Here is a 12,309-nt window from a genome sequence, read left to right on the forward strand (position 1 = left end):
TCTAGAGATGAGATATTTACCTACGCTTTCTACTTATTTTACGTGTCTTTAAACCCATTAATCATTTTACATTTCTTATGGTCTATAGCCTAAGAATGGGAATTTACTGCTCCCACCCCCTTAATTAAGCAATGATACTGAAACTTTTTAAAGAATATTTCTGTCTTCCCCCAGTAATGTGAAATCAAACCATTACCTTATTCTAATATCTTTTATAATAAAGCCTATGCTTTATATTCTATCTATTAATCTATATATTCTTGCATCCATTCCATACCAATATAACTCTTAATGTGTCTAAATATCAAATTGTACAAGTTCTACCACTCCCATTACTCTGTTTAAAACTTTTCTTGGATATTCTTTAGTTTCCAGTTTAAATTTTGTGGTCTGAGAAAGGGCCCTAGCTTCATTATGTATGTATATACATTGAAAGTACTGGACTCCTCAGACTTCAACTAAATGTTTTCCCATCACTTTTTCTTTCCCAGTGAGAGTGTTCTGAGGTGGGGATAAGATGGAAGGAGAAAAGGAAAGGAAATAGTGAGTTTTTAGTTCTAGTTTGCTCTCCATACAAATATAAATGTCACTATTTTCTCCTGAAATACCTAAGAAAAACACATCTTGCTACTCCAAATACTAGTTATCTTTAAACACTATTGAGTGTCATGAAGAAGGCATATTCATTGTTTTTATCAGCAAGACTTTGACTCTATGACTTGTCAAACAAAACAAAATACTTGCCTAGTTATGAAAAAGCTTATCAAATATCAAGTTTCTACTGGGGATAGATAGAAAATATAATGAAGGCAACTAAGAATTTAAAAAAAAAACCTGCTAGATATAGAATTTCAAACTTTATTTTTACCGAATGATGGTATAAGCCTTTCATACAACATAAACATGTATAATATTGGAGATATTTTAAATTTGAAAATGAAAAAACAAAGGTAAATACATTTAATTGTGACATTTTTCTTTCTTGGTTTTTTCCTCTTGAATTTGGAATTAGAATCTTGATACCCTTTTTACTAAGATTAACAATGTCAGATTTTTTCATTGTGATGTTCAGGATAATTTTACCTTTAAATCCTTTAAAATCCTTTGTTGTTTCATATTTCCCCCAAATTATTCATAATTGTTGCTTTTAAACATGAAGAAAATATCTGCATATTTTTTTATATTTTAAAGCAATATTTCTCAACACATATGTAGAATTTGGGAATTCCAACGCTGTCACATTTAGGTTCTGGTACCATATTGAATGGCACTCAGATAACTTCTACTTGTGTCTCCTCATTTCTACTATCACTATTAATATGGAGAGGCAAAACATATAATGTCATTAAATTTTTATAAGATTTAAAATAAAAAAAAAATTTCTGGAATTCAGTCTTTAACCCCACAATTTTGGGAATATAGTTTGGGCTACCATTTGCTTTTCTGGAAACCATTTTCTGTATTAGAAAATATGCCAGAATATATCTTGGCAAGTAAGTTCCCCCAAATCACAATTATTATAAGAATGAAAAAAATATATATTTATGCAATCATTTTTTAATGTTTTTGCAGAGAAATATTCAAAGTGGTAAAATGGACTGAATTGCAAACCAAAATTAGCAATCTTTATTTCAGTGTTCACTATTAAGCTAAAAAGGTCATTTTCTCTTCCAAAAATCTTTAAGTACAATGCGACTTAACCTCCAGTCATACTGCAGATTCCCATGTGGTGCATTCAATTTATCCAGCAAAACCTGAATTGTTTGTAATACAGGCCATGGAATACATCCAGTTCCTATCAATGACTATATGCAGAAGGCATTCTAATTTTATGGTTTTAGTATAAAGTCATTCTTAGGGAATAGAATAATAAATGGACTTAAGTTCCACGTCTTTGCAAAACATTATAATTTAGGTGTAGGCTGAATTTTTAATGCTTCTGTTGGCTAGCCACAAAAATGGGAAGGTTTGGCAAAGGAAAGAGGAAAGGATTGGGGTAGAACTGAATCAAGCAAGTATTAATACCTTTTAGAGCCAAATGGTAGATTCTTGAATGTGATTTTTCTATTACAGAAAATCCAAGTTAGAGAGCATCTATGGTTTTATCTCAATTTTAGCACATCTAAATATTCTGTTAAATATCTTATTCTGAAGAATGTTATGACTGAGTAATGCAACTGGTGTGTATGTGAGTCAATGTAGGAAAAAAAAATTAAGACATTTACCATATACATAGATGCTGTCACTGTGGCAACTTCCACAATAACCTGTTACCATAAAGACTCACTAAGAAAATCAAATATAAATATAATATATTTTAACCACAAATACATTATCTTTTAATATTATTTTCATTGTGATATGTAATTCTATATAAAAAACAGTACTGCATATTAAATAAGAACATCCAATGAAGAGACAAGGCTTACTAGGTTAGTTTTCTGCTTGAGTTCAAATAGGAGGGAAAAAAACATATATTCATTCACTTGGGCATCACTATTGAAAGATATAAGCATTTCCAAAAAGCAGAGATACTGGTCATCTTTCTTTTTCAATTGTTTCATCAAGAAAACTCTTTTTTAAGTGATAAAACTTACGGGCTAAATTAGAATGCATTCTACTCATTGGCAAGCTACATGAGCAAGAATAATGTGATCACAGTACTTGGAAGTTTTTGATTTATAACTAAACTATTCTCTGCTTATAAGGCTGCAGTCTAGGAGGCAGAGCAATGAATCATTACAATTGTCTATCTGGGAAATGTCAAAAGATTAAGTAAGGGCAGAAGAAGAGCGAAAAGGAAAGAACACACATTTCTGTCCAAGAAACATTCCTTAATTAATGGGAATATATCAGTAGCACATAAATTCAGTGCTACAGAAATAATAATTAAATTTTTAAATTCTTCAAGCAAAACCACCAATAAACCATAATGCTTAAACTTCCTACATGAAAAGCAGATAATCCTCAGAAGCTCTGATAACTACAGTATTCCTTATCCAACTATCAGTGATCTATCCCTACATATTAAGAGTTTGAAAAAGCAAATTTAAGTTTAGGAAATGAATTAGAAATTTAAACCAATCATTAATGGATCCAGCTTTTTAAAAACAAGAACACATATAGTTTAATTGATACTTTGCCAATACAAAAATAGGCATCCACAGAACGTTTATTTACTGTTTAAATTACTCCATATTTTCACATACTGTGAACAGAAAATATATTTAACCCCACACATAGTAAAAGCAAACAAACAAGTGCAATCTTTCAAACATTAAAAATAATCAAATCTGTACAACAGATAAATAAATGTGTACCTCTAACAGTTAGCTTGTAAAAACAAAACAAAACAAAACAAAACAAAAATATTTATTGCCCAAAGTCACCAGTTTACTTAAAACTCTACTTATGGTAATACATCTCAATCATAACAACTTGAATGTTTACTATACTGCACAAGTTTAGATTGATAAATATTATTTAAAAATAGGAGGGGGGGGGAAATACCAAAATGGCTATAAAGAGCTTTCCAAACATTGGAAATAATATACAAAAATTAGTGGGGGGAAAACATATTCAATGGATCCACAGGGTAACTGGTATTACACTGGTATAGCTTGAAGAAACATTTGGATTGGAAAGAAAATTTGGCCTTTTTATAAAAAGAAGTAACGATAACATCAACAATGACAAAACCCTGTCATGGAGCCTTAGAACAACTCTATAAGACAAAGTATACAAAGATTTAGGCTTGCATACCTGAAAACCACAGTTAGGAAGAAAAATCATTTCAGGAAACACATAAAACATCAGAACATGAACACACATAAATTAAAGGCATACTGTTTATCATTCCACATCATTGCACATATGATAAGAAAACAATACTGCAATCATTCTTGAGTAAGAAAGTTTTCAATGAAGTAGGAAGTTCCATGATGAATATAGGTGCAGACAGTTTTATTACCACAAATTTAGTAATATCAAAACACTCAGTGGTATCACTAAGCTAATTAAATTATCTATACTTTTTGCTGGAAAGGTAATCATTTCCCTGCCTTCATATGTTAACTTAAAATCATTTATAAATGGAAATACAGATCCAGTAGAAAAGACTTTTCACATGCAAGCCTATACAATGCATTCTAGTTCATCAATTTTATTTAGTATTTCACATTGGATATGTACATTTCCAATATATACAATCACGCATGTTCAACAGATGTCATAGAACCGTTCTCTTGCCATACATGTTTATATTTACACATACATTTATATCTCCAGATAGATGCTTTTCTCCTCCAGGCAGACACAAAGTAAGCCTGAAGAGTTTTAAGTTTTTTAGGATTTTAGGAACCTAATCTCTTGATTTATCTTGAATGGATGATAAGATGAGGAGTCCACAAAAAAATGCAGCTATACATGCCAATCTTTTTAAGAGAGATGAGTTATCTTTAGGAATAATAATCTGTGCAAGATCATTAGTGATCTGAGAGATTTCATGTGCCACACAAACAAATATGAAAGTGCTGACAATGATGTTGAGCATAGGGTTTCCAGGAATGAGTACCAAGATACCCCTTGTGTCTGCTGCCAGCCATATGTGGTACTGGCAAATAAATAGCTAGGAGAAAAAAAATATTTAAAGTTAGATGTATACAGAGGGTGCATAAATAAATCACAGTTTTTCCTAATTTAAACATTTGATAGCATAATAACATTAAAAGGCTTTTCTAAAACCATCTGATTCATTCTCACTATTGGCCCTGAAAAGTCCACCGCAGAGTCTACTTTCTAGAACTCCTACTTCTATACAACCTCACTTATAAATGAGACTTAAAAAAAAAAGAACATTTATGCAAGAACTCAAAGAGAAACTTATTTTCCCTATTTAAAAAAAAATTTAATAAACTTTATACTCTAAAATTACAATTATGAATTCTACAATTTTAAAACATTCTATTTCAAATAATAAAACTCAGACTACTCATAATGTATTTCAAAACCTACTGTTTAAACTGATTTCGTAGATTATTTCACATTATGTCTCTCACATAAAATGTAATGAGTTTAAATTTTTCCCCACGATTTCCAATCATAGTAAGAGTAAATTTTATTATGGTAAGCATGAATAAACTGAATTCCAGTAATATAATAGTTAATTATGGAGATGAACCAAAATCAAAATCCCCTCAGCTTAATTTCATTTTTATCTGGTCTAATATTTTTTCTTTCCTGATCTCAGCATCTTGGTTGTTCTCGAAAGCTTAAAACAACATCAAGAATATTTTAAAAGTCATCTATGTCTAGTCATTTTTAAATGTGGCTTTTAAAACATTCTAAAATACTTGACTGCTCTTGAACATTCTGAGCCTTTCCCCCATAATTCCATAAGTAACACAGCTTTGGTTTAAAAGAAGGTCCATGTCGGATTTACACACCCACACATATATACACATACACACGTACATGCACATATATATAACACCAGGCTGTGTAACAGAAAGAAAAACATTAAAGTACCAACCTCTAATGAAATTTTTCCAAACCAAGCAAAAAATGAACTGTAAACTGAACGTGCATATCCGGGGATGTTCCTTATTAGGATGAAGGCTAAAATCTAAAGAAAATCCACAAAGGCAAATATTAATAATGTCTTTATTGAGAAGTATTTTACATGAAACTTTCCTTTAAGTGGTAACCTTATTCTTCATGTTCTTGAACTTGACACATATAGAATTTTTTTTTAATAGGTAAAGTATTAGAAAGTTATTTTTGTTCTAGAGTGTACCCAAACTGGATTTCTCAACATATGGTCTGTATACTGCATACCAAAGCAGATGTTAGATAGTATATGGCTGAACAATTTTATTTTATGTACATTGGGAAAAATAAACTTGCCTGAGGCCTTTTGTGTGGAAAAAGTTGATATCACATTTCTGTAGCAAAACTTCATAAAATCCTATGATATAATTTTGCTGCTTTTATATAGTACCTGCCTGGGTTGGAGCCGTCCCCTCTCTTTACTCTTGTCAAAATCCTCCTTCCGCTGACCACCATGTTAGTATGGGAAATGCCATGGCTTTCTAGGTATTTTCATGTTTTCTCTGCATGGCCTGGCATGATGTCTTGGACTGTATTCGCATGTAATATATTTTCCTCTCTGGATCTTTTCTTTCCCAAAAGAATCTGCAGCTTTTGGGCTCCTGACCTTCACCCCTCTGCCCTGTCCTTTTGTACCAGGTGGAACAATCTGGTATTTTCTAAACCTTCAATTCATAGTCTCACATCCAGTAACCAGTTTTTCAAGCAAAGAACTCCCCTTAAAATCTCCCTCCTTATTAAAAAAAGTAAGAATTTGTAAAGAAAAAAAGGATTTCCACTTTCACAGCTACTTTTCAAAAACTTTCTCTTTTAAAAGGATTGAAAAACCTATTTATATTCAGAACGTGGGCCTTATGAGGGTAGGAACTACATCTGATTTGGTTATCACTGTAACCCCCAGTGTAATGTCTAGCATATAGTAATTATCAAATATTGTCAAATGAATAAAAAATTGTTAAATAAAGGAATGAATGTTTATTGATCTGTATCTCTTTTAGACTAAGTTTCTTGAGGGCAGGAGCCTTATCTTATTTAACATTGAACCTCTTACATCTAGTGTGTTATTTAACATATAGTAGATAATAACTATGGTTAAAGAAACAAAGAAATTTGAATAAATAAATGATGAAAAAGCAAATATAAGAAGGAGAATTAACATTTTCTAAGTGCCAATCAAATGACAAATACTAGCTAGATCATTTTCATACATTTAATATAACAACTCTTCGAAAGAGAGTTTAACATCCCTATTACTACAGAGGAAGGAAGGGCTTAGAAAGATTAAGTAAATTCTCTCCATTTTCTAGAGTTTGCTCTTAAATCTGCCTCTAAAAATGATGTTCTTATCAAAAATTAAAAGTAAACATTTCTCTAAATCAAGATAATTACCTGTACCACAGAAACAGATGGGTGGAGTTCATTGCACTCGGCTTTGTTTTTACAACTGCTAGCCCAGATGGAATAGGTCTAAAACAAAAATGTATGGAACAGTTCACAAAAACAGTTAAGTCTGAAAAAGGCATAATTCTCACAATTTCCTTTTACAGTTTTCTTTACTTATAACCTTATACTTCATTATGGTATATAAAAAGTATCAGTAAAAAGTGCCCACAGGTTTCCTCAAGTGTCCAAACATAGGAAAACAGAGAGAGAGGTGCGTAGGTCTGTATTTTTCTGGAAATAGTGATCATGACACTCTGATGGCTCTTCACATCAAATACCTTACATTGTATTTTGTCCCAAATACATTACAACTTTTAAAATTCCTATTTCATTGAGCTCTCAGTTAGTCTTCATAATTAGCTTATTATGTATTCTCTTTACTATTTATGTCCCATTAGAAAAATAGAGAAAAAAGAATTTAAAAAGTAAATATTTATTTATTAAAAATAATTGATTACATCCCATAACTTAAAGTTAATTTTATGTCATTTAGAATTTTGGAAGATTGGAAGATTACATTTCAAAACTTACCAAGAAAGAAACTACTGAAATAAACAATAGAAAATTTGAAATTTTGTTTGAAAAAAGAGGTTCACCCTTTCCTTCAGAAAGTACTTGACGTTTCTGTAAAGCCAGATAAATGAAAGCAAACAGCATTCCATGGAAGACTACCTGAAAAATAAAAAAATTTAAAGTTACTTATCAAAAAATAGCAAAAATATTTAGTGAATTAGGATTTTTATACGTATAAAAGAAAGTAGATTAAAAGCTTAAAGGTTTTTCTATGAAGGACTTAAACTTCAAGAGTAAAACTTCAAGTAATGAAATAAAGCCAATGATTATTAGAAATCATCCACCAGAAAGAGGCAAACACTTCTTGGAACAATATGGGATAAAACTGGTTCATTTTGGGCAGTCTCAACAGCAAGTAATAAAGACAATTTAAAAATAATGGTAAGAAACTCTCCTACAGACATGATAAAATGTAAATATACCCAACAAAGATAAAACACATTTTATATTGGTCTTTTCAGTCAAATACAACAAACAACAATAACACCATCGAGTCACACTTTTAAAAAGAAGTATATAATACATAAGAGTGAAAAAAATATGGCAGAGTAGAAAGCACATGAGCTTTACTTTTTTAAACCAAGACTTAATGTGAACCATCACTGCAACAGCCTGAATGTTTGTGTTCACTCAAAATTCCTATGTTGAAATCTAATTCCCCAATGTGAAAATTTTGGAGGTGAGGCTTTTGATAGGTGATAGGTCCAGAGGGTGGAGCCTTCATGAATGGGATTAGTGCCCTATAAAAGAGACCCCAGAGAGCTCTCTTGCCTCTTCCACCATGGGAGGACAAAGCTGTCCATGAACCTGCCCTCAACAGACACCAAATCTGCTGGTTCTGTGATCTTAGACTTGCCAGTCTCCAGAAGTGTGAGAAATAAATTTCTATTGTTTATAAGCCACCCAGTCTATGGTATTCTATTATAGAAGTCCAAACAGACTAAGCAATCATGCCATGGTAGACGACATTATTGAGAAAGTAGAGAATTTAAAATTATTTGATGTGGAGGCTTTAGCAAAGATTTTTATTCATATATGGTTTTGAAATGTAATGTGGTACATTGGAAAGTGTATAGGTATTGGAAACCAAGAAAGGCACAGAATAGGCACTAAAAACATTTGCTGAGAGAAAAAAAGAGTCAAAGATGAAAGGAAAAGAGGAAAAAGTGAAATAATTAATATCTGTTTAGTGCCTATTATTTTCCAAATGCTGTGCTAGATGTTCTACATTTTCTTGGCCAATTGAATCCTAACCATCCTTTCGAGATCAAGTTCATAAAATAATCCAAGATACTGCTCTTTCTTCTTTGCATACTTCTACCACAAAATCCATATTGCATAGTTTAGTACCCCACTATAAATAGTAATCTTGAGTTTTAAACTAGATTCTTAAGGCTAAGAAGATTGGTGGCATCTCTTCTTTCTTTCTCTAATATATACCTCATGATAGGTATATACCAGGATACCAGCATGTAGGGCACAATATTAGGGCTCAACAAATATTATTTTGAATGGCTGAAGTATATATATGACAGATTGACAGATCACCTACAAGTTAAAATTACATTAAGTCAGGCAAAGGCCACTTTATAGACATTTTTATAATATTTTCCCAGCTGACCTACATACATATGCATACCCTTTCACTGCTGTAAAGAAAAAGGGGAGGTGGTGGTGGTAGATTGCTTTGACTTACTAAATCAACATGTTTCCTTATTCTAAAACCAAATAAAAATAGATTAAAAAATTTCCAAATCATTTTCTAACAATATAATTTGAAATGGCAAGATATCACAAAGTAAATACATACATAACGATCTAACCTCCATCTGAACCACCATTCATATACATTCCCTTTCAGTTCAAAACACTTGGACAATGGCCAAAGAGAAAAGATCTTCTCAAATGCACCCTGAGAAAAGGAATCCAGAAAATAAATTAAGATGATACAAGTCAATACTTGCTTTGCAATTCTATCATAAATTCTAGTTTTTTAAAAGTTTTAAAAGTTTTAAAAGACTATGTAAGGGTCATTCACAATTTTTAAATTCTATTTATTTCATTTGAAAATATCATTTCATTTGAAATACATTTGAAAAATACACTTATTTTACCAATGGCTAACAAAGATGACTTAAAACTCTGTAACTTATTTTCACTTCACATGAAAGGCTATTAAGAGTCCAAAATTAAAAACAAAAAAACTGAAAACCCAGTCATTAGAAAATTATTCTATTTAAGGTTTTTTAATCTAGTACACAAAATAGCTAATATTTACTAATCAAACAGAAAATACAAAATACTTCAGGCAATATGGTATCAATATCCTAAAGAATGATTGTTAAGGTTAAAATATAGTTATCTTTTTCCAAATGTTCTTAATAATCTACAATTAACTATTTGAGTTAAAAGAGTCTTCTAAATTAGTCACCTTACTCAATCAACCATACCCAAATGCCATTATAGCCTTTGAAACAAAGTTTACAATTTTACTCTGTTCAAGTTATTCAATGGTACCCTCTTATTAATCTGACAGCCTGGAAAATCTGGGAACGAAGGGGCAGAAGTCTTGGGTACATTCCTGCACACTAATGAAGTCTTTCAAAGAAGAGAACAAAAACCTCAATTTCCAGACTAAAGAAAGACGACAAACTCTATTAAGGAAAGTTCCATCATTAGACTGAATGCCACAGCATAAAAACGTAACATTACAATTTTTTAAAAGGCTATTAAAAACCAAAGACAAAATAGGAAAATATTATATTTTAGGTAATGCTGAATTCTTAGGTCAGAAAAAACTTTATTATTATAATAAAATGCAATAGTCTCCATTCAACCACAGAATTTAAAATGTACATATATTAAAAATAGGTTCTATCAAAATCTACGTCTCAGATTAAGGATGATCCTCAACAGGAGTTGTAATCTAATGTCCTTACAGATCATATGTACTGATATGAATATAGATTATATACTAGGTGTATATTAGAGATAAATATTGACGTATCTATGACATATCTAAGATGTATTTACCATTTAAAATTTTATTTCTAATTAAAAATTTATTTCTTAAAATGATCAATAAATAAATATCTATCAAGCATCCTCTTTTGTGAAAGATGGTGCGCTGCACTGGAGTGTGAACTTTTTTTTTCTTGTCCAGTGGTCAACACTGACCCAAAGCTAGGGAAATGTTTCTAATCCCTATATTGAACCTCTGGTCAGCTTTCTTTTCTTTCCCTCAGCAGTACTCACAGAGTCTTGGGAATTTTAATGAATAATTGTCCAGTAGTTGTTACTGTTACCTGGCTATTTCTTTATACATTTGCCTGTTGTTTCTTTATTATTTTATAGATCTATAAAAAAAACCTTGAAAGTCAGGCAGCAATAGAAATGCTTCAAATGCTCCTAAGTATGAAAATAAGTATAAATGCCTACAAAAATGCCCAAAAACAGCTTTATAGGATTACATATGCCTATAGGGCATGTATACCTAACACAGTCAGATAGGGACAGAGCGTTGGAGACACAAGTAAACTGCAGAATATGTCACAACTATAGGCATTCAAATTAAAATGTTGTTATAAACTTCATGCTGCCCAAATAACACATCTGCCTGAAGGATTTAATCAGAAGGTAGCAGACTGCCACTCTGCTAAAGTTAGTGAGAAAATCTTAACCACCAGAATAGAGGGATCAAAGGTTAGAGCTAGGAAAATGACCAAAAATTTTATAAAATTAAACATACTACACATATACAAACCCCTTTGCTCCTAAGTTGGTTTTACTCACTGCCAAAATTTAACTCTATGTAGTTATAGGAAAACCAAGTAATACTTTGATGCAATGAATAATGCACAAACTAAGTTGCATATTCTGTCAAGAGAATTTTGATCTCCACTTAGAGTAGTGTCTTGTAAGAGGCATTCAATAAACGTTTGATTGATCAAAGTCAAGTAAAATGGATCTTGAACAATTGCCAGAGGAAGAGCTTTAAATTGCTCTTACAACAAAAACAGTGGTAACAAAAGTAGATATATCTCAAAAGAACTACACTGAGTAGTCAACTACAGAGTGACACTTTTATTACAGTCATTAAAAAATGAAGCTTAAAAAAAAACACCTGAGTCTTCTCACATACTTTAATAGACTTGAACTTTAAAATATTACAAAATATAAACTGAAAAGACTGTACAAACCTGAGAATATGCCAAAAAACATATGAATAACAGCAAAAAGGCTAGTTTCAACAGTAAGCCAAAATGCCAGAAACAATTTCCTAAGAGAGAAAACATTTAATTTACTAAGTAATATAAATTTATATTAGAAAACATTTTAAATACTCGTTACTTAACATATTTATACCCTGAATAGTTCTTAAAATAATTTAAGACTGCTTACAAGGATACACAACATATATGTAGGTAGTATAAATTACAAGTAGGGCAAAAAGAAAAATAGGTGGAGGGTTCTGAGGCTACAAGGTATAATTGACACCTTATACACTTGCTGTTCATCTACTATAAGTATTTTTTAAAATACTTCCTGGATGCAATTCTACCTGCATTATTGAAAGTTACAACAAAATTTGGAACAACATGCTCAATGTGATTCTAAAAAACAATCATGTTGAATATAACTCAGGAAATACTGCTTAAACATTAAAGTTCCAAGGAGAGATCTTAA

The 12,309-nt window shown here is 31.2% G+C and overlaps 1 protein-coding gene across 3 annotated transcripts in view; it reads right to left on the reverse strand.

The window, feature by feature from the left end:
• Window positions 1-3,109: 3,109 nt before the first annotated feature.
• Window positions 3,110-12,309, reverse strand: part of CASD1 (CAS1 domain containing 1) — a 42,048-nt gene continuing 32,848 nt past the window's right edge. For 2 of the 3 annotated variants that reach the window (XM_069461568.1, XM_069461569.1), the window contains exons 13-18: window positions 11,823-11,902; window positions 9,434-9,535; window positions 7,582-7,722; window positions 6,997-7,074; window positions 5,531-5,623; window positions 3,110-4,627 (exon numbers count right to left, since the gene is read on the reverse strand). In XM_069461568.1, the coding sequence (XP_069317669.1) occupies window positions 4,361-4,627; window positions 5,531-5,623; window positions 6,997-7,074; window positions 7,582-7,722; window positions 9,434-9,535; window positions 11,823-11,902 (761 nt within the window). In that variant the 3' untranslated portion in view covers window positions 3,110-4,360. The remainder of the gene's footprint in view (window positions 4,628-5,530; window positions 5,624-6,996; window positions 7,075-7,581; window positions 7,723-9,433; window positions 9,536-11,822; window positions 11,903-12,309) is intronic. The other variant, XM_069461570.1, reaches the window with a different exon arrangement.

Source organism: Eulemur rufifrons, chromosome 29, assembly GCF_041146395.1.
Source record: "Eulemur rufifrons isolate Redbay chromosome 29, OSU_ERuf_1, whole genome shotgun sequence".
Classification (NCBI taxonomy): Eukaryota; Metazoa; Chordata; class Mammalia; order Primates; family Lemuridae; genus Eulemur; species Eulemur rufifrons.